Raw genomic sequence first — 27,489 nt, forward strand, 5'->3', positions numbered from 1 at the left:
CTTTGAATTTTGGTTAATGTATTGGCTTTGGTGAAGTTGTGTTTGGCATTTTCACTCTGATACTCGCAAGTTTTAACCACAAGTTTTCCATTTCATATTGTGATCCTTTTTTACCATTTTATTCAATGCTGTCTCCACTCTGGCCATAAGTCTATATTGTAACTAATGTGGCAGCTGCATCTATTCACTTTTGGATATGCTGTTGCTTGGACTTCAATTTCTTCCATCATATCAAACAGAATTGGGGTTCTCTTAAAGTTCTTGTCCTTTAGGAAGGCAGTGTGGTGTAGTGGTTAAGGCTTTGGCCTTTACATGCTGAGGTTGTTGATTCGGATCCCACTATTGACACCATGTAAATGATGAGAAAGTCACATCACCTGTCTGTGTTCCAATCTGAATAGCAAAACAAAACGTAACCAACTGTATCTCAAATGTTGTAAGTCACCTTAGATAAAGGTATCAGCCAAAAAAGTAATGGCTTTTCTCAGAAATTGTGAACCATTACTTTAGGGTCACTTTAACATAGTAACCTTTACCAGACTGATAGCTCACTGTTTGATGAAAACCTACCCCGCCTACAAAATCATAATTAAAACGACATGTATGGTTCATCAAGTCTAGCCATCTATCTGCCATAACCACTTAAGCCGTTCAAGGTTACGGAGGCCAGGGTGTGACGATGCGGGTTCTGCTCCATGCTCCCATCTGCTATTCGGCAGCCCTTGAACCCTACACCGTCGATAGTTATAACCAAGATGAGCTAGACAGTGAGGCAACAACATAGCAAGGGGATGATGTATAAATGTGCAAAAGTGCTTTTATTAAAATAAATCAAAACAACAAAAACAAAGTGCAACAGTGCAGTGCGTTTTCAAAATCTTCATTAAATAAATAATCCACTAAAACGTTAGAAAAAATAATCCTTTAAAAGCTGAGGTTAAAACATCGCTGGAAGCAGTCCTTTAAAACAATTAAACTCGGTGTTTTTTTACATTAGCGTCTCACCTGCTTCTCCCATTAGGGCCCTGCAGCAGGCGAGATGCACTCTCTCTGCAACTGTCCTTCTTTCTCATTCACAGGTCTGGAAGCCTCTTGATCCTGACTTCGGTTGCGTTCTCATCCCAGGCCTGACACTTGGAGTCCTTGCCAACCAGGACGCTCACAACAAGAACTTCTCTTCCATGCCTCCCGACTCCCGCTGCCGTCCCGGCCTTACGTGGACAGTCTTTCTTCTTCATTGGTCACTCCCGCTACATGCTCACTAAGCGGGAGCGACCATTATTACAACTCCTGGGTGTTGGCCTAACACCCAGATCTCTCTCTCTCTCCGTCTTTTGTTCTCTTTCATTCTCTCGTCCCTCCTAGCCGACTCGCGCTTCTATAAGTGCCGAGAGGACATAGCAACTGCAGCACATTTAGCAGCCCCAGGAACAATCATGGATGTGGGCAGTCTCTCACCTGTGCACTTAGGTGAGAAACGCCCACACCGCAGATCGCCCTGAGACCCTACAACCACAACCACCACGCCCCTTCGCTAAGCTGCAAGCGCGGTGATTATTTATTTAAAAGCTGGCCTTTGCTGAGAGAGCTGTGGACCGCTATACCACACAGGGTCTGTTTCAGCATCTGTTATACTGCTGAATATTACAGAAAACTGAATTCACTTAACAAGAAATAATCCCTAATGGTGACTATTGACAAATAATAGTTTTCCAAAGCCAGGATGGGAGAAATGGTTATAATGTTAAAGGTGGCATTTTAGACCCCCTTTTAAACTGCACATGTGGCTCATGTGACTATATTGTTCTTGTTGCAAATGTCCACTTCATGTCAATTTGTGGTATGCATTCTTTACAAAGGCTAGGAGTCTTACCTCGACAGGCTCGAATGTTGCAGAACTGGATCTCTACATTTCCTCCCATGATATCATCACACCAGCTGCCATTTATGCCAGGGGATACAAAGGTCCTGAGACGTTGCTGCTGCCCGACTCCACAAGACCTTGAACATTCCCCCCAGCTAGACCATGGGTTCCAGGAGCAGTTCCTATGGGCGCAATCCTCTCCCTGGCAGTATTCTGTTCCTGTTAAGAAACAAACTTGTAATGAGTGTGTAGATGATTAAAAGCCAATAATTCTAAATGTCTCAATGTTGAGAAGTATTATGTCATTTGGGACATGCTAATAACAAGCATCTGCTTATAGAGAAAAAAATGAGGAAAATGGAAATAGCAGAAGTGAAAAAGGTATATACGCAAAAGAAAAGGCTTTTAAGAAATGACTGCCCCAAACCCCTATAAATCCTCTAAATTCCTTTTTCCAGTTTTATTTGGTAACAAGATGGAAATAAGCTTAGGCTGAATGCAAGTTAATCACACATGCTGGGCCAACGTCGCGTTCCCACTCAAATTTACCTGCTCACTTGTAGGGTATGAAACCCAGAATACCCACGGAAAACAAACCATATAAATTCAGAACAAAAACTCCACACTGACAGTAAACTGGCCAGGAGATCAACTCATAGTCCTGGAACTGTGGGTTAATTCCACGGAGTTTAATTCAACACATTTTCTAAATGGACCTAATCAATTTAAAATGTTATTAGATATCTCTTGGGCTATAGTTCTATCAGTTCATCTAAGTGAGTGCACTTAATCCATTCACAGATCCTGTTGCCTGTCTTTGCAGCAGTAGGTACAGGGTAGAAAACAACCCTGGGTGGAGCACCAGTTCATTCAGGGTACACACACACACACACACACACACACACACACACACACACACACACACGCACACACACACTAGTCTAAATTAGAGACAATAATTAATTACGTGTCTTGGAATGACAGAGGAAAACCAAGATACCCAGAGAAAACCTCAACATACACTGGGAGAACGTGTTTACTCCAGTGACCAGGCCATGATCTGACGTCAAGGCTACGGAGCTGTGAAGCAGAAGTGCTACCTGATGCCAGTGACAGATTCATCAATGGCCTTCCCAGGGCTGAAGCTCATATAGTTCATACAGAGTGTACTCTGAACAAGATCTCCTCTCCAAGACTAACCAAACAGGTACAGTTGCGTTACCTCCTGATTTTTTCCACATTTTCGAAGTGTGAATAACTGCAAACCCAATAATTAAACTCGAAATTAGGTAAGGGTATGCCAGGCTCCGCTTTAGATCTTTGCAGGTTCATCTTTTTAATGTGTCCTTTTTCCCTACCGGACAAATAAAATTACATTTTTGATATCACTTTTTAAAAAAACCTTCATATAAATAGGGAAACTCTGGAAGAGTTTAGGTTTCTTTAGCTGGGAGTATTAAAGAGATGAGAACCTGTTAACATTTTATTTTATCATCTGTCTCCATCTATTCCTGTCTTTTACATCACTGTCTACCATACATGACTACCTTCATGTCCTCCCTCACCACATCCATAAACCTCCTCTTTGGCCTTCCTCTTCTCCTCTTGCCTGGTGGTTCCATTCTCAACATGTACTCTTCATCTCTACTCTGCATGTGCACCAAACCATCTCAATCCAGCCTCTCTCACTTAGTCACCAAACTGTCGCACTTGTGTTGTTCCTCTAATATACTCAGTCTTAATCCTTTCTACCCATGTTAATTTGAGCAAAAATTGTAGCATCTTCAACTCCGGCACTTCCTGCTCAGCCTCTTGTCTTTTTGTCAGTGACACCATCTCTAAACCATACAGCATAGCTGGTCTCACTACTGTTTTGTAGACCTTCCCTTTCACTCTTGCAGTTACTCTCCTATCACAAATCACTCCTGCCTCTCTTTGGCATCCAGTCCACCCTGCTTGCACTCTCTTCTTCACTGCTCTGCCACACTCTCTGTTGCTTTGGACTGTTGAACCATGTATTTAAATTTGTCTACCTTCACCACTTCTGCTCCTTGTAGTCGCACCCTTCCACCACCTTCCATCTCATTCACACACATGTACTCCATGGTACTCCTATTAGTTTTCATTCATCTTCTCTCCAGTCTTTACCTCAAACTCTATTGGTTCATCTCAACCTGCTGTCAACTCTCACTACAGATCACAATGTCACCCGTGAACATCACAGTCCACAGAGACTCCTGCATGACCTCATCTGTCATCGCTAGTCCTATCCACTTAATCACACCAAAATAACATCAAGTCGAGTTTTGAAGGTCTCTACTGTCTACCACAGTACTTGGTCAGTTACTCCATGTGTCTGTGGTTCTCTGTGTGGAGAAAAACTTCCTAATATTTGTGCAAAATTTACCCTTAAGTTTCCAACTGTGTCCCTGTGTTCTTGTTGAACTCATTTTAAAGTAACAGTCTCAATCCACTGGACTAATTCGTTTCATAATTTTAAACACTAAAACCAGTCTATTACTACTACTAATCTACCTAATTTACTACTTTGAATATTATTATTATTATTATTATTTATTATTATTATTATTATCTTTGTGGTGCAGCCTTAGAATCAGTATCAGGAAAACTACAAAACATTATCGTGAGTGTCATTTTGTGGCTTTGGTGTGCCTTAAAGCCGTGACGTCATTCATTCTGAAATGTGAACTCCTACTCTTTGCTGATAGTGGGTGTAGGACACTTCATAACTTTTTCTCATGTCCTAATCTCTGGCAGGACAAATTCTCACCCTAGTCAGACTTTCATTGCAAATCCATGGAGTAATTCTGAGACGCTTGATAAATACGAGCACAGATCTGTTCTGAGGCAATCAAAGGAAAGTGACCCAACCTAGCATGCAATGCAAAAGAGTTAACTAGGAAAAGTGCATTCTTAGTCAAATTTATTTTGAATTCAGTGAACCAATTGTATGCTGGTCTTATAATAAACTCACACTGCAATATAAAGAAAGACAAATGTGGAATTAAATCACAACCATAACACTTTACACTTTCAAAATTATACTCCAAGGAGGAGACTCGTATTGGTTAAAACAAACTGCCACACTGTCAGGATCTGTTAATTCCAAGTCTGATTGTTGCTGTGATAAACCTGTCTGAGAGTACAGTATGTGGCAGAGAGACATGAATCCTTGTGATTGCTGATGGACCTGTCACAGATCTGGACTGTACTGTATATACTGTATGATACGTACAGTGCGTGGAAATGAATGACAGGATTAGATCTCCAGATACCATAATGGCCAGATGAGAACTCACTCACAGATGGGTGAAGCTAGCAACAGGTGACTATGAACATTCTAGAAGAACTCTGGTGCTTCCAAAGCTTATGAAAATTAATTTGCAGAGGATTGAGAAACCCTAAATTGGAATGCAGACGTTGCCATGTTGGATCAGCAGATGTTTCATCATTCATCTGAGTGGCTTATTTAGTTGAAGCTGAACTGAAGCCACTTGAGCGAATGATGAAATTTCTTCAATCTGGTTCTTAATGACTTACTACCGATACATACTGTACACCATGACCTGGATGATTGAAATCTTACTGACATTGATTCATGTGTATTTTATGGTTGACACACAGATTGTGTTTGAGTGATCAATAAGTCTTGAGTACCATGTGCTTCTGTGCTTGTATAAGAATTCTGTAGCAAATTAACCATAATCAAATCTTGCTGATGTCTTTAATAAAATGTATGTTATGGACATGGTGTAACTCAATAAGCACCTTTAAAACAACAAGTGCTGTGATAGGTAGCTGCTTAATCATTGCTGTGTGTCTGTGGGATATGGCCGGCCTGTCATCCTGGCCAACACCCCCAGGCCGCCAGATGGAGCTCTTCCTGCGGCATGGAAGTGCCCCGAATACCAGCAGGGAATCGTGGACGATGGAGTTTTCCTTTACAGCCCTGCTGGATACCACAGGGGCCAACAGATGACGCTGCAGGGAGGCCCAGAGAGCTGTTTGTGCCCTATAACCCGGAAGTACGTCGTAGGCAAGGCGACAAGGGAAATGACATGCTTCCGGGATGAAGAAAAGGACTTTTTATCTGAATGAATCACATGGACTGGACATGGAACCACTTCCGGGTCAGGGAATATAAAAGGACGATGGGAAATCCCAGACACTGAGCTGAGCTGGGTGGAAGGATGGCAATGTGTCTGGGAGTGGAAGAGTGTAGTGATTATTGATTTATTATTCTGTTTATTGGAGTATTGTGGAGTGGATGGTGCTTTGTGCACATTATTGTCCTAATAAATATTATATTTGGACTTTTATCTGGTGTCTGACGTCTGGTCTGAGGGTTCAAGGGGTCACGGGGACCCTTAAACTGTCACAGTGTCATGAGGTGACTTTCTAAAACTGAAACACCCAGGGTTCCATAGGAGTGAGTTAGTGCGGCCCTATTTGCTGTGTTTCATGCTGGAATATGTTTATACAGCAGGATCAAAAGTTACCACATCATAACACTGTTTTTCATTTTTGAGAAACTGCCAACTGCTCAGTAGTAAATTTTGGAAATTTACTCCTCAGCATATCCTTATATTATGTCCTTCACAGTAGAATGGCATAGAGAACTGCTTAGGCTGTGTAATTCAAAAAGACTTTAAAACTATAGAAAAGACTGAATTAATATCAAAGTCACTGACCAGAACACTGCGGCAAATTGCAGACCATCTCCTGGGATGTCTCGCCAGTGCAGTTCTCATGGCTGACACAGTTCCGTGTTCGAATCTTCAGTGCTGGATCCTTGGTGTCAGTACAGGACTTTGAACAGGGACTCCAACTGGTCCAGGGACCAAAGCCATCCAGAGTATCTACAGAAAACAGCAAAGACACTGTTTAAAATGTACTAAAAATTAAAAACTGAAATCTTTCGTCTATAAGTATTCATACTCCATATCAACACATCTATACCTTTTTGTTCTAAAATGAATCCATATTGTTCTTGTATCTTCACTTTACTGAGAGCAGTTTGACTTTCAGTTCAATTATATTTTTGTTATCAATCCATCCATTTTCTAACCTTTTCCATTCCAAAGCCATAAGGACAATGGGCCTCAAGTATAAACAGTGTGCATGCACAAAAATGTTGCAAATGCCGTTCCCACGCTCACTTCGAGATGTACAAAAACTAAGCTTAGCGTAATGTGCCATGCACATTTTCACAGCAGTCTCAGACCATGTGCACGCACATTTCTGCTTAATTTTGCAAACGGGTGGCACCCAGCGTCAAAACAGTGCTACTGTTTCTGTGTGGTTTGCCTTTTTTTTTTATATTGGCATCCATGACATGGGATAATTGCATATCATTTACAAATTTAGATAGATAGATAGATAGATAGATAGATAGATAGATAGATAGATAGATAGATAGATAGATAGATAGATAGATAGATAGATAGATAGATAGATAGATAGATAGATAGATAGATAGATAGATAGATAGATAGATACTTTATTAAATAAATTTAAGGCACTGGATTGTAATTAATCTGTAGCAATATAATGGTGCACAGAATGACCAATTACCATAACTGCTTTTGCGTTGTTAGAAAACATTGCAAATGTATGAATTAGAAGAGAGCGCATGTTTAGAGATCATACTGATTTCTTGTCCCTTGATGATGACTGGCTTCTCAGTCAATTTCGATTTCCAAGAGCTATCCTCTTGGCACTGTATGCTGAACTGGCACTGGTTTTATAAAGGCAGACTTTGAGGAATTGTGCTCTATCTGCTCCTTTGCAAGTTCTGTTTCCCCTCGGGTTTTTATCCATAGGAGCTTTTCAATGTGTACTGGCTGTCCAATTGGGTATTTCTCAGTCATCACTGAGTCTTGTCATGCCAGCTGTATGGGATGGTATTATCCACTTGTCATTCAGATATATAAGATTTCCTTACACTTTTGTTGAACGGGCAAACATCAAAGCACAATTCACAATAACGTCCGGTTTTCAAAATATAATTAATCAGAACGACTGACTGCACGAATGTTGCTATAAAGGTGCCTTCAGAGAATGCAAATAGAAAGCACTTGCACTCCATTAATGTGAAAATTACCTGTGATGCGAAAATGCATCTCATTCCTGTCGTGGTGAGGTATATAAATGTCTCACCGATAACTGCAGCAACTCGCTGTTCAAACAATGTGTGACTTGGACATCTGCTACCTCCTCCAGCGGTGTTGACACTCAGATGTTGGGCTGCGACTTCCCTTTTCACTTTGACTTTGATATTTGACCTCTTCTTTTTTAATTTCAGGCACTGTTTGAATTTCTGAACTTGAACTTTTGAGTGCCTCTGCCATGCTGTGCTACTCCATCAATTTCCTTTTGTTGCTTATACCAATGCTTAAGCTACCAAATAGTACTTTTTCTTTGCTGAGCAGGACCACCATTTCACATTCACTGAAGTTCATTTTTTACACGTGCTTTGCCATTGTTTTTTTAACAAAATATGAACCAAAGGGGCAATTAATATTGATTTGCATATTCAAATAGGCATAATTATGGGCGGAGTCAGGGTGGGGCTACAGGTATGTGCAGGTGCATTAAAATTCACGTTGATTGGGGTTTACAAAAGGAAAGTGTGTAGAACTTTGCTTAAGCACAGTTTTATGCATCTGATTTTTTTTTTGTGCGTATGCACATTTCTAGTTTTGTCCATACACCATGTTTTTGTGTGAATATTATACACCGTGTTGTACATGAGGCCCCTGGTGCCTATTCTTGCAGCACTGAGTGCAGGGTGGGAACAAAACCAGAAGGAATACCAGTTCATTAAAAGGTACACTCACACTCTCAGACTGGGTCAGGTTAGAGTCACCATTAAAGCAACTTGTCATTCTTTGACATATGTGAATAAAATTGGAGAACCCAAAGAAAATGTCACTTAATGTCCATATCTGGACACAAATAAGGGAGCAAACATCACAGAAAGTGGTGAATTTAAAAGAAAATCATAAAAGAAAATTAAGCATTTAAAGCTATGGAAAAAACATACAAACTTAAAAATTTCTTCTAAATGTAAGTATCATACGGGCGTTTCTAAATGCAAAATAACAGAAGAAAGGTCAGCTAATTTAACAGTTAGATTAATTAGATACACACACCTGACCCACTGGTTAGTAAAACTTATTGAAATAAAAACACTCAACCATACTGGCATGCTAGGATTGAACCTCAGCTCCTGCTCTACAGGGATAGTCACACTTAAGATGAGGATCAAAGAATAGTTTTAGAACATTAGAAAAATCTGGATGAGAATGGGCCATTCAGCCCAATAAAGCTTGCCAGTCCTATCCACTTAGTTCTTCTAAAATAATATCAAGTCGAATTTTGAAAGTCCCTAAAGTCCTACTGTCTACCACACTACTTAGTCATTTATTCTGAGTGTCTATGGTTCTCTGTGTAAAGAAAAACTTCCTAATGTTTGTGCAAAATTTATCTTTAACAAGTTGGTGTGCTAAAGTCACAGTCTCGATCTGCTGTACTAATTCTCTTCCTAATTTTAAACACTTCAGTCAGGTCTCCTCTTAATCTTCTTTGTCTTAAACTGTAAAGGCTCAGCTCTTTTAATCTTTCCTCATAACTTGTCCCCTGTAGCCCTGGAATCAGCCCAGTCGCTCTTCTCTGGACCTTCTCTAGTGCTGTTATGTCCTTTTTGTAGTCTGGAGACCAAAACTGCACAAAGGACTCCAGATGAGGCCTCACCAGTGTGTTATAAAGCTTGTGCATAACTTCCTTGGACTTGTACTCCACAGATCAAGGAGCTATATAACCCGACATTCTGTTAGCGTTCTCATAAAAGGTACTTTGATTTTCAGACCTCCAAGTGTGTATTCATACATAACATTTTTACTTCCTACATGTAATACTTTACATTTACTAACATATAACTTCATTAACCACAAATCTGCCCAAGCCTGTATACTGTCCAAGTCCCACTGTAATGATTCAACAGATTCAAGATTATCTGCCAATCCAACTATTTTGGTATCATCTTCAAACTTCAGGCTTGTTACTTATATTCCTATCTAAATCATTTATAGATATTAAAAATAGCAGCAGCCCCAGCATTGTCCCCTGCTGGTCACCACTCTTAACATCGGCCAATTCTGATGAGGTTCCTCGCACCATCACCCTCTGCTTTCTGTGTCTGAGCCAATTCTGCACCCATCTACAAACATCACCCTGAACTCTCACTTCTTTTAGTATTTTTATTTTAATTTTATTTAATTTTTTTTTATCAGTATGCTGCTGCTGGAGTATGTGAATTTCCCTTTGGGATTAATAAAGTATCTATCTATCTAATCACTTTTTTGTATAATCCCCCAGTGCACAGTGACTTCCTAAAAATATGTGTCAAGGGTTTATATATGTACTTGCTAACCTCCTTGAGAACTCGAGGATAAATATTATTTGGTTCTGCTGATTTCTTTGATTTCAGCCTATTTAATCCGAGCAGCACTTCTCTCTCTACAATTTCTAAATCACCCAGTAGCCCCTTAGTGGTCCATTTTACCACTGGGAGGTTATCTGCTTTCTCACATGTGAAGACCTCAGAAAAATGTGAGCTTACAGCATCTGCTATTTCATTGTCTGCTTTTTTTATTTTCCCTTTTCTATTCCTGATGCACTTCACCTCCTCCTTTTAATACCACACTAACTGCTACAAAATCATCTTCTCATTTCAATGGTGGCACACATCCTGTCTATGAACAAAATAAGCTGAGCAAATGTTAATCAATAAAACCTTAGAAAAATTAATAATCGTACCTGATGTTGTGGTATCTTCAGTGGGTGCTGGTAAAGCTGCAAAATAATATAGTAAAAAATTAGTAGAAATACTATAAAACACAGGCAGCATGGTAGAGCAGTGGTAGTGCTGCTGCCTCACAGTAAGGAGACTTGGGTTCGCTTCCCAGGTCCTCCCTGTGGGGAGTTTGCATGTTCTCCCTGTGTTTGCGTGGGTTTCCTCCCAGAGTCCTTAGACATGCAGGTTAGGTTCATTGGCGATCCTAAATTGTCCCTAGTGTGTGCTTGGTGTGTGGGTGTGTGTGCCCTGCGGTGGGCTAGCACCCTGCCCGGGATTGGTTCCTGCCTTGTGCCCTGTGCTGGCTGGGATTGGCTCCAGCAGACCCCCATGACACTATGTTAGGATATCGCAGGTTGGAAAATGACTGACTGACTGAGTGACTGACCTTAAAATACAAAACAAAACCGGCACCCAAAGTTTCATCTATATGTGTAGACATTTACATTTATTGGCTAAGCAGACACTATTATCCAAAGCAACTTATAAAACAGGTCAGCATAATCAAGTAAACATCACAGTAGTTGACTGTTTGGGCACAAGTGTTATGGGACAAGGTTACAAAATTGATCATCACAGGTGAAGAGCTCAGAACAAAATACAAGCGAGTTCCACTTCCTAGAAGCTAATATCAGTTAGACAGAAATTCACAGAACAAGAGAGACTTGAAAAGCTTTTGAGGAAGTCAGCCATTTGAATTGAGGTGGGCAGCTCATTCAATCAGCTATGATCGACACATGCAGAGTCTGGACTGTGATTGGATATCAGATAGAGATGGCATCACCAGACGATGTTCATCAGCAGAAAATGGGGATCAGTAATAAAGGTATGTGGAATGTTGCTTTATGCTGTTTTAAGGCTGCTGATCATGAATGTGACATTTTTGATATCTGATTCTTTACCAGTGATCCTAGACCTCCAACAGCCACTCCCAGACGGTTAAAAATGACAAATTACTAACATAAGTATGTGGAGTATCATTTTAGACTATTACAAGGTCAGTGATTACAAATTATTTTTGATCATTTACTAGAGATCTAGCCCTCTATGGACCACTGCCAGAGTGTGAAAAATGACAAATTTCTATTACAATCGAGAATGATTAGACATTAAACGTTAAACTGATGCACATATTTTAGTTTTTCAAATATCTGACACCACTATTCTCAGTTTATTATGTACTTCTAACCTATGAAGTAAATAATTACATTTTTTATGAGCACATTAAACTAGGACAGCTCACTTTTTCTAGTTCAATTTCAATCACTCATATCCAGTCTGGATTTAAACAGTCAGAGTGAATTTTTGGTTAGGAATGTGGGCTTGACTATGGTGTGTTTGTGCATCATGCAACATGCCAGTGGTGCAGGGATGAAACAAAATTTGAATACATTTCTGAGCTGCTCTGAATCTCCATATCTGGAAAATGATTTCAGCTTTCAAAACACAGATGCCTGAAGAGCATCAGCAGAAAGAACATTAGGTGAACCATGTTAACACCTTACCTGCGTCATTACGTCAAAACACATAGGCAGTGCATACATTCCTTATAATATGAACTCGTATGTAAACACTCAAATCACATTAAGACCTGAATTAAGACCCTGGAAATTCTTTGTTTGAGCTCCTCCCGTCAGGCAGACGCTTTAGGTCAATCCGTGTACGCACAAACAGACTAAAAAATAGCTTTTTCCCCATCTGCCATAAACTTTCTGAACTCTGAATCTCCTCAGTCTGAGACCATTTTTAATTGAACATGTGCAATAAGCTATATTGGTAATGTGCAATATACTAATGTAATACAATACAGTATATAATATGTAATGTACTATTCATTAACGGGTGCAATAACAATTTATGCTGCTGTAGTTTGAGCAATAATAATAATTTGCTCTGGTTACTTGATCACTTAACACTGTATATGCCATATCTGGAATTATTTGACTTTTCTTTAAATGCACCTCGGGGCTGCAACAAAAAGTAATTTTATTGTGTTACACAATGACAATAAAGTGCTTGAACTTGAACTTGAAGGAGGCATGTAAACACTAAAGGCAGTGTTTCCCAACCTTGGGGTTGTAACCCCAAGTGGAGTCACCTAATTTGGTAATGGGGTTGTGAGAAAATATTTAAAAATAGAAAAAAAACATGAAAGTGTGTTGTGATGTAAGATATTGCATATAATTTGATAAACATTTTGTGTGTCTTTATTTGTAATTTAGGCAAAGCAATGTAATTTAGTGTTACATTAGTGAGAAGCATTCATGTTTACAACCCCCCCCCCCCCCCCCCTTTTAGGAATGGGTCTCTTTGAATTTTACAACAGAGTTGGGGGAGGATGTGCCTTAAACCAGTTTGGCGCGTGTTTCTCTGCTAAAGTCTTTCAACCCCCGCAAGGAAGCCAGTCTACCTAACATATAGTCTTGGGGGTGGCAGGTATTAAGATGTTCTATTAAGATGTTCATTGGTCTGAAGTATGGCTGTTTGGAATTGGCTTGGATCAGAAGCTTTTAAGTACCATGATGTCTTATTGGCTCTAGGGGTTGGACAGAGAATCTATAAATCTGCTTGTTCAACCACATTCTCTCTCTCTTACCAACCTCTGATGATGAAGAAGTATCTCTCTTACTAACCAACATATGATGCAGAAGTATCTCTCTTACCAAACTGCATGAAGACCATCACACCATGAACTGAAGGAGACAGCACAATGGAGAGCACAACTCGGCAGCCATATTGAGGCAGGCAATGCAGCCTGTTCTGAAGAAAGCTGAATGATGCTTTAACTAGAGACATTTTTAAGAAACTAACAAGTCTGTGTGCCGCCGGGCACTCCGGTTTCCTCCCACAGTCCAAAGACCTGCAGGTTAGGTGGATTGGCGATTCTAAATTGGCCCTAGTGTGTGCTTGGTGTGTGGGTGCGTTTGTGTGTGTCCTGCGGTGGGTTGGCACCCTGCCCGGGATTGGTTCCTGCCTTGTGCCCTGTGTTGGCTGGGATTGGCTCCAGCAGACCCCCGTGACCCTGTGTTCGGATTCAGCGGGTTGGAAAATGGATGGATGGATGGATGGTTGCCAATATTCAAAAGTACTTTGCATATTGTTATTATTTATGAATATTACCAATATTACATTGTTTAAATTGTAACTTAACTCCTGCTTGTCGTTTACTATACCTAATTGCCTGAGGTTATAGATATAGAAGGGAAGGTGGGGAGAAGTTATATACTATAATACCTTATAAACAGTGGTAAGTCTGTGAGATTTGAGGCATTCTGGCAAAGGCTACTTAATAATAATACAATAGGGGAAAGTAGAGCAATATATTACTCTACCAAGACAAAACAAAGTGTATTGAATAGGAAGGGAATGTCAATGTTTTAAACAGCTGGGGTCGTGAAAAAGCTCAGATTTCAAAATGGAGTCACAAACCACAACAGCTTGGGAACTTCTCACCTAAGCCACATTTAGAACTGAACGTGTATCTCAACACTCAAGCCACATTTCAACCAATGTAATATAAAAACCACAGGCATTAGATACAATTTTTTCACTAATTCTTATTTGAGCAGGAAGAACTGGTAGTGCAAATGTGGATTCTGGGTCTGTGTACTTTTTGGTATTTAAAATTTTGTTTCAGAAAATATCTCGGAAAAAAAATCTTGGAAGAGAGACTAGGGAGACGAGAAGTGATCTTCTCAGAAGACAATTTGACATCCCGCGAGAGACACTTTAACGTCATACAAGACAAGGCAGTGAGACAACATTTAAAGCAAGTTCACGGACATCTAACCTAGCAGTTGTTGGAATGCTTTTGGCAGACACGCTTCATGTGCTGCCAGCTCTTAAAACAACGACAAGCAATAAGCAGAACCGGAAGTTTTTGTAAGTCAACCACCTGGTCAGGTAATGCGTCACTTGCAGCAAACACTGGTCACTGGTGTGTAGACTGGACCATCATCATGACGTTTGAACAGTACTCAGATGTGATTTTAGAGATGGCAAAACAATGCCTGTCATCAAAAATTAAACCTGAGCATCTGTCATTTGAACACGGAGAAACGAGAGGGTTTTCTGCGAGAAATGTTAGAAAGTTGTGTTGAGCAAATCTCGGGCTGTTGACTCTCTGACACATATTTGGAGATAGAGGTGACAAAAGCTATAAATGAGGTAAGGCACTCTCTTCCTACACCTTATGATTGTGTCTGCTTGTCTTAACTGGAGGGTAGGGGGGTTATTGCGAGACTGTGTGTGTGCGTTCATGTGTCTTGACAAGCAGACAGGCCTTGTTTTGCCATCTCTAAAAATCTCTGAGTACTGTTCCAACGTCATGATGATGGTCCAGTCTACACACCAGTGACCAGTGTTTGCTGCAAGTGACACATTACCTGACCAGGTGGTGGACCTACAAAAACTTCCGGTTCACACAAAATAAATAAAGGGAGTTTTCTCGTTCTCGTTTCTTGCATTTTTCTTTTCTGATGTGCGAAAAAACCTAAGGAAAAAAGTCATTGTTTTGCGTTTTTCATTTTTCCCTTTTAAATTGAAAATCAAATACATGTCCCTTTTTCTTTTTTAAATGATATTTTCTGAAACAAAATTTCAAATTCCAAAAAGTACACGGACCATTCTGAGGCAACTTAAACCATCTATTGACTTCCAACACTGAAGGGGATGTTCTCCAGTTGTGTACAACTTCATATTTTCATATGGATTAAGCGAAAGAAAAATAAAATCAGTTCTAGATAGGATGAATAAGCAAGGCACATAATACAAAGTGAACATTGTTCAGATTGCTGCTCATGGTGTCCTACCTGGACAATCAGGGGCTTGGCAATACTTGACATCCTGAAGGGGAGCTGTACAGTTTGAATTTCCTTGGGCAGCTTCTTCCTGGATGCATTCTCTAAATCGAGTCATGTGACCTAGGCCCCCACAAGTACGGGAACAAGACCCCCAGGATCCCCATGGAGTGAGGCCAGGCTCTTCAGAACATCTAGATAATGAACAGTTCCAATGGCTGTGTTGACACACACTACAACATACAAAACAGAAGGTTTTAATATCACCATCACCTGAGCAATATGCGCATTCTGACGCACAACAGCATGGTTTAGATAGATAGATAGATAGATAGATAGATAGATAGATAGATAGATAGATAGATAGATAGATAGATAGATAGATAGATAGATAGATAGATAGATAGATAGATAGATAGATAGATAGATAGATAGATACTTTATTAATCCCAAGGGGAAATTCACATACTCCAGCAGCAGCATACTGATAAAGAACAATATTAAATTAAAGAGTGATAACAATGCAGGTATAACAGACAGACAATAACTTTGTACAATTTTAACGTTTAACCCCCCAGGTGGAATTGAAGAGTTGCATAGTGTGGGGGAGGAACGATCTCCTCAGTCTGTCAGTGGAGCAGGACACTGACAGCAGTGTGTCGCTGAAGCTGCTCCTCTGTCTGGAGATGACACTGTTCAGTGGTTGCAGTGGATTCTCCATGACTGACAGGAGCCTGCTCAGTGCCCGTCGCTCTGCCACAGATGTCAAACATTATTAATAACAACTGAAAGCTGACTTGCCCACCTATGGTTTTATACCACATGCAAATCAAACAAATAGACACAACCGATTTTTGAACTTCAGAGGAATGTTCTAAGAAAAATGATAAGGTTTGTTGTTTTGCATTGTGTCGTCAACTGAGGGAACACACAGTCCACAAAACGAAACATTGGGACACCAACCAGGTTGCCCCTTTTTCTATATGCAATATCCCCAAATATAAACAGGTCCAGCAAATATAATAGTGTAGAAAATATAAAATAAAAAGCAAATTAAAGAGCTACAAAACAAATAAAATCAGGGCAGTTCAATGCTCGCTCGAGCGGTTAAATATTGCGTGGGATCTTCATTCCGCAGACAGCTATATCTGGAATAAGATGACCCATGTCAGGGGCGTGTCAGCTTTAAAATGTCCCAACAGGATGTGGGGAGTCAGTTGCCCTCACTCAGCAGTTTCTCATGTTTGTTGGAGAAAGAGAAGAAAATATTGTTAGTGACAGCGCCCCCTTGTGTCTCGGAGTGGTACGCTTCCCTTTGATGCGTGACATGGGCTTTCATTTAAAAAGCAAAAAGAAAAATAGTGATTAAAGGACAAATTAGTATGGTTTGGAAAAAAATAGCTCCAAAGTCAAATTTTAGGGATGAAACATAAGCCCAGTTCATATAATACAGCTGCCACGTTTCTAATGGAAGTTTTTAAAAGCAATTTATATACAGTATCTTATGAGTAAAGAAATGCTATAATTAAAATGCTGTTAAAGTTACGTACAGCCTTCAATATCACTGACCACTCTGTTCAGGTACACAAGTTGGGCTGTCAGACACTGTCCTTGTGTATATTAGTTCATGTTCATATAACTGATATCTTTATATAGAGTACAGAAATGTTTTGACAATAATCTGTCATTACCTTCAATAAACAGAAATGGTGCTCTGGAGGGCTCAGTAGTCTGACCGTTACTATTTACATGCTTCTACTGGGAGATATCATTAGAAAACTGAAAATTCTCTCTCACACATGGCACTCACATATTCTTTCGGACCAAATGATATTTTTCCTATAGTTTACTTAATTAAGCGCATCAATGGATTAAAAGAATAAATGTATGATAACTAATAGTCTTTCAATGCAGAAAAAAAAAATTAATAAATTGGAAGGATAACACCGACCACAACAATGTCCTGACAATTTTTATTTCAGTGGGTTAGTTTTACTGATTTAAGGCCATGTCAGTGGCGTAGCTCGAGTTCGTGCCACTTGGGACGGGACGGTGCTTCAGTTTGCCGCCCTCCAACATATCTGAATATGTTAACCTATTTAAATAGAAAATTAAAATGATGTATAGAGAAAAATTTAAATAAATTTTGCATAGATTTATTCATATATAGAGAAACAGCAATAATTTTTCACATACAGTATTATTATTTATAAGCATCAACTAGACAAGTATATAGTATAGATGCACTGATAAGCCGTGTTCTGATTATTAGTTTAATATAATTATGTTTTGAAAACCAGAACCAGTGTAATGTACAAGTGACAGGTGGGGATGTTTTCTGTTTTCTGATTGATAACGAAACAAAATTATAAATTGTGAATTAGTTATCTTTCTATAAATTATTATCGGTGTAATCCATCCATCCATTATCCAACCCACTATATCCTAACACAGGGTCACGGGGGTCTGCTGGAGCCAATCCCAGCCAGCACAGGGCGCAAGGCAGGTAACAAACCCCGGGCAGGGTGCCAGCCCACCACAGGGCACATGTGCACAGACCAAGCACACACTAGGGACAATTTAGAATTGCCAATGCACCTAACCTGTATGTCTTTGGACTGTGGGAGGAAACCCACTCAGACACGGGGAGAACATGCAAACTCCATACAGGGAGGACCCGGGAAGCGAACCTGGGTCTCCTTACTGTGAGGCAGCAGCGCTACCACTGCGCCACCATGCCGCCCTATCGGTGTAATGTTGATGTTTATTTTTGTTATTGCCTCAAATTTCAACTGCTGTGTCTGATGCTGTCACAGAAGGACAGTCTGAAAATTATTTTTGAAGCATTAGTGAATAAAAATCTGAGAATTTTACTTTTTTCATTCATGAGTGATATTTTTCTGAACCCTGCTGCTTACACACGAATTGTACTGAGCCTTTTGGCCAACAAAGCCTCCCCCAAAAAGGAGACAGTGCCTCTGGATTGGCAGACCGGGGTGGTGGTCCCCCTCTTTAAGAAGGGGGACCGGAGGGTATGTTCCAACTACAGAGGGATCACACTCCTCAGCCTCCCTGGAAAACTCTATTCGGGGGTTCTGGAGAGGAGGGTCCGTCGGATAGTCGAACCTCGGATTCAGGAGGAACAGTGTGGTTTTCGTCCTGGTCACGGAACAGTGGACCATCTCTACACCCTTAGCAGAGTCCTGGAGGGTTCATGGGAGTTCACCAACCAGTCTACATGTGTTTTGTGGACTTGGAAAAGGCGTTCGACCGTGTCCCTCGGGGAATCCTGTGGGGGGTGCTCCAGGAGTATGGGGTACCGGACCCCCTGATAAGGGCTGTTCGGTCCCTGTGCAACTGGTGTCAGAGCTTGGTCAGCATTGCCGGCAGTAAGTCGAAACTGTTTCCAGAGAGAGTTGGACTCTGCCAGGGCTGCGCTTTGTCACCGATTCTGTTCATAACTTTTTATGGACAGAATTTCTAGGCGCAGCCAGGGTGTTGAGGGGGTCCGGTTTGGTGGGCTCAGGATTGGGTCACTGCTTTTTGCAGATGATGTTGTCCTGTTTGCTTCATCAGGCCGTGATCTTCAGCTCTCTCTGGATTGGTTCGCAGCTGAGTGTGAAGCGGCTGGAATGGGAATCAGCACCTCCAAATCCGAGACCATGGTCCTCAGCCGGAAAAGGGTGGAGTGCCCTCTCAGGGTTGGGAGCGAGATCCTGCCTCAAGTGGAGGAGTTCAAGTATCTCAGGGTCTTGTTCACGAGTGAGGGAAGAATGGAGTGTGAGATCGACAGGCGGATCGGTGTGGCGTCCGCAGTGATGCGGGCTCTGCATCGGTCTGTCGTGGTGAAATAGGAGCTGAGCCGTAAGCCGTAAGTCAATCTACGTTCCTACCCTCACCTATGGTCATGAGCTATGGGTAGTGACCGAAAGAACGAGATCGCGAATACAAGCGACTGAAATGAGTTTCCTCCGCAGGGTGTCTGGGCTTTCCCTTAAAGATAGGGTGAGAAGCTCAGTCATCTGGGAGGGGCTCAGAGTAGAGCCGCTGCTCCTCCGCATCGAGAGGAGTCAGATGAGGTGGCTCGGGCATCTGATCAGGATGCCTCCTGGACGCCTCCCTGGTGAGATGTTCCGGGCACATCCAACCGGGAGGAGGCCCCGGGGAAGACCCAGGACACACTGGAGGGACTATGTCTAACGGCTGGCCTGGGAACGCCTCGGGATTCTCCCGGAAGAGCTAGAAGAAGTGGCCGGGGAGAGGGAAGTCTGGGTATCTCTGCTCAAGCTGCTGCCCCCGTGACCCGACCTCGGATAAACGGAAGAGGATGGATGGATGGATGGATGGATGGAAAATCATGATGAAAACCTTTTAAAAACAAAATAAAAAAAGCACTAAATTATTATTTCTATTGTCATGGATGCATAAATGGGGACTACCTGGGAGGCTCAGGTAAGCACATCAATACCATGCCAAGGCAGGAGGGGACACTGTTGCAAACAACATCTACTTTTTCTGCAGCACTGAGCCATCCTCAGGAGAAGAGGCCTAGCCCCGCCCCCATTGAGCAAAATGAGCCCCGCCCCTTCTGGACTCTGGGCACATTTAAACAGCAAGAATGGGGTCGTTTGACCTAATAAGGCAGTGAAGATGGAGCTCTGTGACGCTAACTTTGTTAAATGTTAGTGCAGGTGTCCCCGATGAACTCTTTGCCAGGCATCACTCTTCTTCTCATGTGACATATTTTGCATGGAGGTTACTGTTCCTGTTGTGTGGTGGGAAAGTAACCCACAAAAGTGGCCCAGGACCTAAATTGTACAGGAACTCATTGGCACCTGATAAGAAAATTTCTATGGTGAGAAAATGATTCATATTCTTACCAAGATCCACATGTGAAAAAGAGTGAATCTCCTGACTGGACCATGTGTCCAAGCGCCAGTGCATTTCCCTGAGAGGTGAGCAGGACAGGTGAGAAAGAAGGAATGGATGAGAGGTTCCGTAACTGTTGAAGGAGCTCTTGATCCACATCACAGGGGCACACCTGAAAAGAGAGAACAAAAATTCCTAGCAATAAGCTACACATCATGGTAATCAAAGCACTGATTATATTTCCAAAAGGACTTATTAGATTCTTTACATAAACTTACTATAGAAGAGCTCACTGTAAATTGACAATACTGGACTTTTACAATTAGCTCTTTACAGGCTAGTAAGAGAGACTACTAGGGGTTTTTAAAGCCACACGCTATTACCAAAATATCATAACGGCAAAACAGGATGCTCATGCCTATAAATCCTTTTGACAGGCATTCTGCCTTCTGTTAGTGCCAAAAATGTCAAGGTTTTGACTCGTCAGTCTCGAGCTCCTTCTGCTATTTTTCTGCACTTCAGTCCTTGTGTTTTTTTGCGTAGGGGAGTCATTAGCCTTTATTTACACCTCAGATAAATGGCTTTTTGGTCATAAAACTTCAGTGATTTCCACTTCTGATATGACTTCTCTGGACTGTAGATGGTCATCAGTGGAGTCCCTCAGGGGTCTGTCTTTGGTCTGTTACATTTTCTAATTTATATTAATGACAGTGATTCCAGTATAGTTAGTAAACTTGTGAAATTTGCAGATGACACTAAAACTGGATGAATAGCGGACACTGAGGAGGCAACAAAAAATATTCTGAAAGACTTGGACGAGCTACAGAACTGGGCAAACCCCTGGAAAATGCAGTTTAGTGTGGAAAAGTGCAAAGTGCTACACGTGAGCAAAAGGAATATAAACCATAAGACACTGCTATAAAGGAAGCCACATTTGAAAAGGATTTAGTTGTTTATGTTGAGACATTTTCATTGACTAAACAATGCATAGAAGTGATTAAAAAGGCAAATAAAATGTTACCTTATATCATAAAAACTGTTGAATTTAAGTCAAGGGATGTTATGCTCAAACTATATAACGCACTAGTGCAGGGGTCTCCAACTCCAGTCCTGGAGAGCTAATGTGGCTGCAGGTTTTCATTCTAACCCTTTTCTTAATTAGTGACCACATTTTGCTACTAATTAACTCTTTGCCTTAATTTTAATTGATGCACAACTTAAGACTCAGGCCCCTTAATTATTTCTTTTTTCCTTAATTAGCAACCAAACAATATTAAGACACAAAATGAACCAACACATAAACAACAACCTGCATCCATCACACAATAACTGAAAATAAAGAAAGGTGAAGGCCTTAGTAATGTTGATCTGCTCAGGTCCACAAAACATTTTGACAGCGCTTTTAAAAAAAGAAAATCAACAGTTTTTGAAATGTCTGCCATGGCAGAATGAGCGCCATGGAATTAAATAACGGGTTTAATTAGCAATGAGAGTTGGCTTCAGATTAGGAAACTGAATGAAGGTTGGAGTTTGAGGCCTCAACTTAGTTGGTCATCTGTTGGCTCACTTCACATCAAATTTATGTTTAGGTGCCATTTAAGGAAAAAAAGAATTCAGTGGTCAGAGTCTCAAGAAAAGTCAACTAAAATAAAGGGAAATAGTTCATTAGCAGCAAACACTGGTTACTAATTAAGAAAAGAGTTAGAATGAAAAGTTGCACCCACAGTAGCTCTCCAGGACTGGAGTTGGAGACCTCTGCACTAGTGAGACCACTACTGGGGACAGTTCTGGTCACTGCGGTATAAGAAAGACAAAGCAGCACTTGAAGTTGTGCAAAGGAGAGCAAGCAGGTGCATCATGGGACTTAAGGACATGTCATACTATGACAGACTCAGAGAATTAAACCTGTTTAGATAGATAGATAGATAGATAGATAGATAGATAGATAGATAGATAGATAGATAGATAGATAGATACTTTAGTCTCGAGCAGAGGAGATTGCATGAGGACCTAATCCAGGTTTTCAAAATTCTCAAAGGCAACATTCTTTCAGCTTAAGGGTGAATCAATTTACTCGAGGACGTCAGTAGAAATTAAGAGGAAGTGCATTTAGGGAAAACTGCTTCACACAAAGAGTTGTGGGACTCTGCAATAACCTACCGAGACATGGAGTTGAAGCAGAAACCTTAACAACCTTTAAGAATAATCAGGATAAGTTTATTGGGACAGTTTAGCTATTAGTTCAACAAACGGGCTTGATGGACTGAATGGTCTCCTCTCATTTGTCAAATTTCTTATGTTCTTATGGGTGTACCAGGGTCTCAGTGGCTTCTGCCAGTTCCGAGTTCATGGCGTTGATGGACATCTTCTGATTTTGAAAGGGAAGTAACCTTGATGTTTTTCTCGTTTGCTGCACTGACCATCATGTTTTGAATCCCCAGCCTTGCCTGTTTGTGCTTCTGCAGAAGACATTGGAGAGCACATCTGGAAACACCTGTCTGACTGGGAGACACCTCAATGATGCAGGATGACACCCTGTGTCTTGTTGCTTTGTTTACTTATGACATGGTGTATCTATAGTCTGGTGGTCCCTTGCCCAGTTTTATTCCCGCTATCAAGCGGTTTTCTGTTTCAGTTTATCACTTTGGTTTATCACTAATCCGTTAAGTCAGATTATCTCGTGGCATAACGTGAGCTACCACAGCTATGCTGATGAGACGCAGCTGTATTTATCAATAGCACCTGATGACCCCGACTCTGTTGTTTAACTAACACAATGTCGTACTTGTGTTTCTGAGTGGATGAGTAGTAATTTTCTCAAGCTAAATAAAGAGAAAACTTAAATTTTAGCGATTGGCAATAATGGATATAATGAGTTTATTAGAAATAAACTTGATGCATTAGGATTAAAAGTCAAGACGGAGGTAAAGAATTTAGGGGTAACTGTTGACTGTAACCTGAGTTTTAAATCGCATATTAATCACACCACTAGGACAGCATTTTTTTACTTAAGAAATATAGCAAAAGATAGACCTCCTAGATTACAGTAACGCACTCCTCTCAGGATCACCCAAAAAAGACATCAATCGACTGCAACGAGTGCAGAATGCAGCTGCTAGAATCCTAACTAGGAAAAGAAAATCCGAGCACATTTCTCCAGTTTTGATGTCACTGCACTAGTTACCTGTGTCATTCAGAATTAACTTTAAAATAATGCTTATGGTTTACAAAGCCTTAAATAATCTCGCTGCATCTTATATATCAAAATGTCTGACATCTTATATTCCAAATCGTAACCTTAGATCTTCAAATGAGTGTCTGCTTAGAATTCCAAGAGCTAAACTTAAAAGAAGTGGTGAGGCGGCCTTCTGCTGTTATGCACCTAAAATCTGGAATAGCCTGCCAATAGGAATTCGCCAGGCTGATACGGTGGAGCACTTTAAAAAACCGCTAAAAACACATTACTTTAACATGGCCTTCTCATAACTTCATTTTAATTTTCAAACTGGCGTCCTTCTGATTGCTGGTGCAGATCCCTAGCCTCAGAGCCACCACTCCGCCTAGCTGGGGAAGGTGACCATATATTTTGTATGATTCTTAAAATTCATGTTATGTCATTTTCTAACCAATTAGTCCAGGCCAGGGTGGTGGTGGGGGGTGCTGGAGCCTATCCCAGTCAGCACTAGGGGTAAAGCAGGAAAGAGTACCAGTTCATCCATCACAAAGCGAACACACACATACACACAAACACTAAGCACACATCAGGGCCAATTTATCATCGCAGTTCTTCAGACTACCCACACAAATGGGGGAGAACATGCAAACTCCAAGCAGGAAGGACCCGGGACGTGAACCCTGGTCTCCTTACTGCAATGCAGCAGCGCTACTACTGCACCACCAGGCCACTCTCTTCAATTTCATTCCACATAATTAAACATTGGCTGGCAGTATTCTTCTGCAAACATCATAGCTTTAATCGGGGATATTCATGGGCCGATACGTCACATTCTTGGTTTCATTTTTTTTGTTAGCCTTCAGATGTGACACTTGTATTACAGACAGAAATCCCTCAGCTTTCACCTTCAGCTCATCCTCTGGTCTTCACAAATGAGAGCTTCCCTCCATTTACATAACTCTGTAAAGGCATTTCTTACCGTCACACAGGAGTGATTGTGGAAAAATGTGCCCACGGGGCAGTGGCAGCCCTCTTCACAGCTGTCACTGTAGCAGCTCATTTTGAGGCTGACATGTGCACAGCTATAGGGGCATCCTTCTCCTTGCTGGCATTCACGATACAGGCGGTCTGGTGGGCAACCAACATCTGCATGGAGAAGTAGACATGTCAGTACCTGTTAACATTTACAATTGATATGGAAAATACAAGATGGGCAGCTGGAGGGCAGAATGTTCTCTTTGACTTTCCGAAAGTAAACCAGTATGGACATGTAACCTCAGGAAAAAAAAAATCTGTAGCAAAACAATCCAGAAACACATTTAAACCGTAGGACATTATTCTTTGTTTTGGTAATTCTCCTGAAGGAACAAAATCATAATTTTGGAACTGTAGACACTATATTAAAGGCAAACTGCATTCTGTCTAGGTTACAAGTTTTTGCTTAGATGGACTGCTATGATCTATAAATGAACTCTTTGGGATTGTTTTATACAGAACAATGCTGCTTGATGTTTCCTAAATCTACTCATACTTACTTTTATTGTTATGTAAGTGTTGTGGCAAAGGCGCTATATAGGCATCGACCAAACACAGACAGACAGCAGAGGCACATATAAAAATAAACAAAAAGGTTTTTAATTTTTCTTCAGCCGTGGAGCACGTCTTTCCGTGTCCCACAGGCCCAACACAGTCCCAAAAACACCACCAAAGAAAACACCAAAAACACCCAAAAATCACTCCTCTTCCATCACTCCTCCCAGTCAGCTTTGTTAGGCAGTGCAGCTTCCCCTGGTGGTGGCCGTGGAACCCAACAAAAATGAGCTCTGGTGTTCCAAAATATTGGGCCCGATGCAACCCAGGGGGACTGCCACCAAGTGTTCCGGGGGACGTACTGTGCATCCCATGACTGTTCCCCCGGATCCAGTGTCAAAGGGGCGTCCGACCGGGCATGGGTCCTGGCCATCTGCCACAGTGTCACTACACAATAAAGTTTTTGCTTCTTGAACACTGTTGGGTGTTTCTTATAGATTTTTGGGTGCTGATCATGAATATCATCACATACCGTTTCAGAGAAATCTTCAGTTTTGGGGCCGACATCGTGATAAAACCAAATTTTTTGCACAAGTCGACAGTCTCTGTTTCTGTTGTGACATTGAAGGATTGTTCTCGGCTTTGGGTTGTGATCACAACCCAGAAGAGTGGCGTCTCTTCATTGATTTGTCAATGTTAAGCCTGAAAGCTGTTCTGCTACACAATGGCAACGTTTATCCTTCAGTACCTGTTGGCTATGCAGCACACATGAAAGAAACGTATGAGAATATGGAACTGTCACTGAAGTACGTCCAGTATAGCAGGTACAACTGGAATATCTGTGGAGATCTTCAAGTCATTGCTCTGTTACTAGGACTGCAGCTCGGCTATACAAAGTACTGTTGTTTCATCTGTGAATGGGACAGCCATGCCAAAGACTTGCACTATTCTCGACAGAACTGGCCACTCCGTAAAAAGTTAGTTCCAGGACAGAAAAATATGGCACGTGATTCGCTTGTTGACCTGGCAAAGATATTTTTGCCTCCTCTTCACATAAAACTGGGACTCATGAAGAATTTCGTGAAAGCACTGAACAAGAAAGGCGAAGGTTTTCTTTATTTAAGACAGATGTTCCCAAGAATAACTGATGCCAAGATCAAAGAGGGCATTTCTGTTGGCCCCCAGATCAGACATGTTACGAGTGACAAGCGGTTTGAAGATCTGTTAGTTGGGCCGGAAAAAATCACCTGGAAAGCCTTCAAAGACGTTGATGATGATTTTCTGGGCAATTACAGAGCCCCAAACTCCATTCAGGTGGTAGACAAACTTCTCAAAGCATACAAACAATGAAGTGCAACGTGTCACTCGAGATTCATTTCCTCCACTCACACTTGGACTTCTTCCCCGCAAATCTTGGTGCTGTCAGTGACGAACACGGTGAAAGGTTTCACCAGGACAATCCTACAATAGAGAAACGATACCAGGGCAACTGGAATCTGTCAATGCTTGCTGACTACTGTTGGACACTGCAACATGATGCACCAGACATTGAATTCAAAAGAAAATCAGGAGCAAAACACTTAATTCTGTTGAATTTAATAGCTTATGTGAAACATAAATGTGACTGAATACGTTATTGTCAGTAAACATATAAATTTCTATTTCTCAGAGTTCCTACGTTATGCAGTAAAACCAAAACTACATTTGTGCATAACCAGTAGGTACTGTCACAATCAGCAAAATCTTTTCAGGAAGCAAAACGTTTCAAAAAAATTGTGGTGCAGTGTTATCTAAGATTAGAATGACCAGACAGTTTACGACTTAACAGTAAAGGGAATTGGAAACAGTAAGAGATCGCACAGATAAAGCACACAGGGTCAAAGCTATTAGGTAGAGCTTTCTATCACCTGAGGAGCAGTGTGTAACATCACAACATTCAGAACCCCCAGTGGGCTTTTTGCAGAAAGAACGGCCCATCTGAGAGACCAAGGCGGGCATCAGAAACAGAGATAGAGAGACATATTGGGGAGAAAAACTCCATTTCCATCGAGAGACTCTATCCTATCAGGCTGGAAGAACGCAGTCCACACATTCATCCTATCGCTGAATTTAAACAAACGGCCCTGGATAGCACTCATTTTTTAACACCGATGTTTGATCTGCTGTTAATCTTCAGTTTCCTTGTCTTTAAAGAATTTTTCTTTTGCTGCTTCTTACTTTGAAGCAAGGGTGCATTTTGTAATTAGAAGTTTATAAACAGATATTCTATATTTACATATTCCATTATTTTCATCAGCTGTTATTACACTGTTTTCAATAAATGCTACTTTGCTTTTGCGTATCTTCAGTGGTTGAAGTGCACTGTTCAAAAAAA

The 27,489-nt window shown here is 41.1% G+C and overlaps 1 protein-coding gene across 1 annotated transcript in view; it reads right to left on the reverse strand.

The window, feature by feature from the left end:
* Positions 1 to 27,489, reverse strand: part of sspo (SCO-spondin) — a 417,885-nt gene that overhangs the window by 114,498 nt on the left and 275,898 nt on the right. Inside the window, exons 78-83 of the mRNA XM_051928802.1 lie at positions 24,565 to 24,731; positions 20,422 to 20,582; positions 15,554 to 15,774; positions 10,706 to 10,741; positions 6,577 to 6,744; positions 1,874 to 2,083 (exon numbers count right to left, since the gene is read on the reverse strand). Coding sequence (XP_051784762.1) covers positions 1,874 to 2,083; positions 6,577 to 6,744; positions 10,706 to 10,741; positions 15,554 to 15,774; positions 20,422 to 20,582; positions 24,565 to 24,731 — 963 coding nt within the window. The remainder of the gene's footprint in view (positions 1 to 1,873; positions 2,084 to 6,576; positions 6,745 to 10,705; positions 10,742 to 15,553; positions 15,775 to 20,421; positions 20,583 to 24,564; positions 24,732 to 27,489) is intronic.

Source organism: Erpetoichthys calabaricus, chromosome 6 (genome assembly GCF_900747795.2).
Source record: "Erpetoichthys calabaricus chromosome 6, fErpCal1.3, whole genome shotgun sequence".
NCBI lineage: Eukaryota > Metazoa > Chordata > Cladistia > Polypteriformes > Polypteridae > Erpetoichthys > Erpetoichthys calabaricus.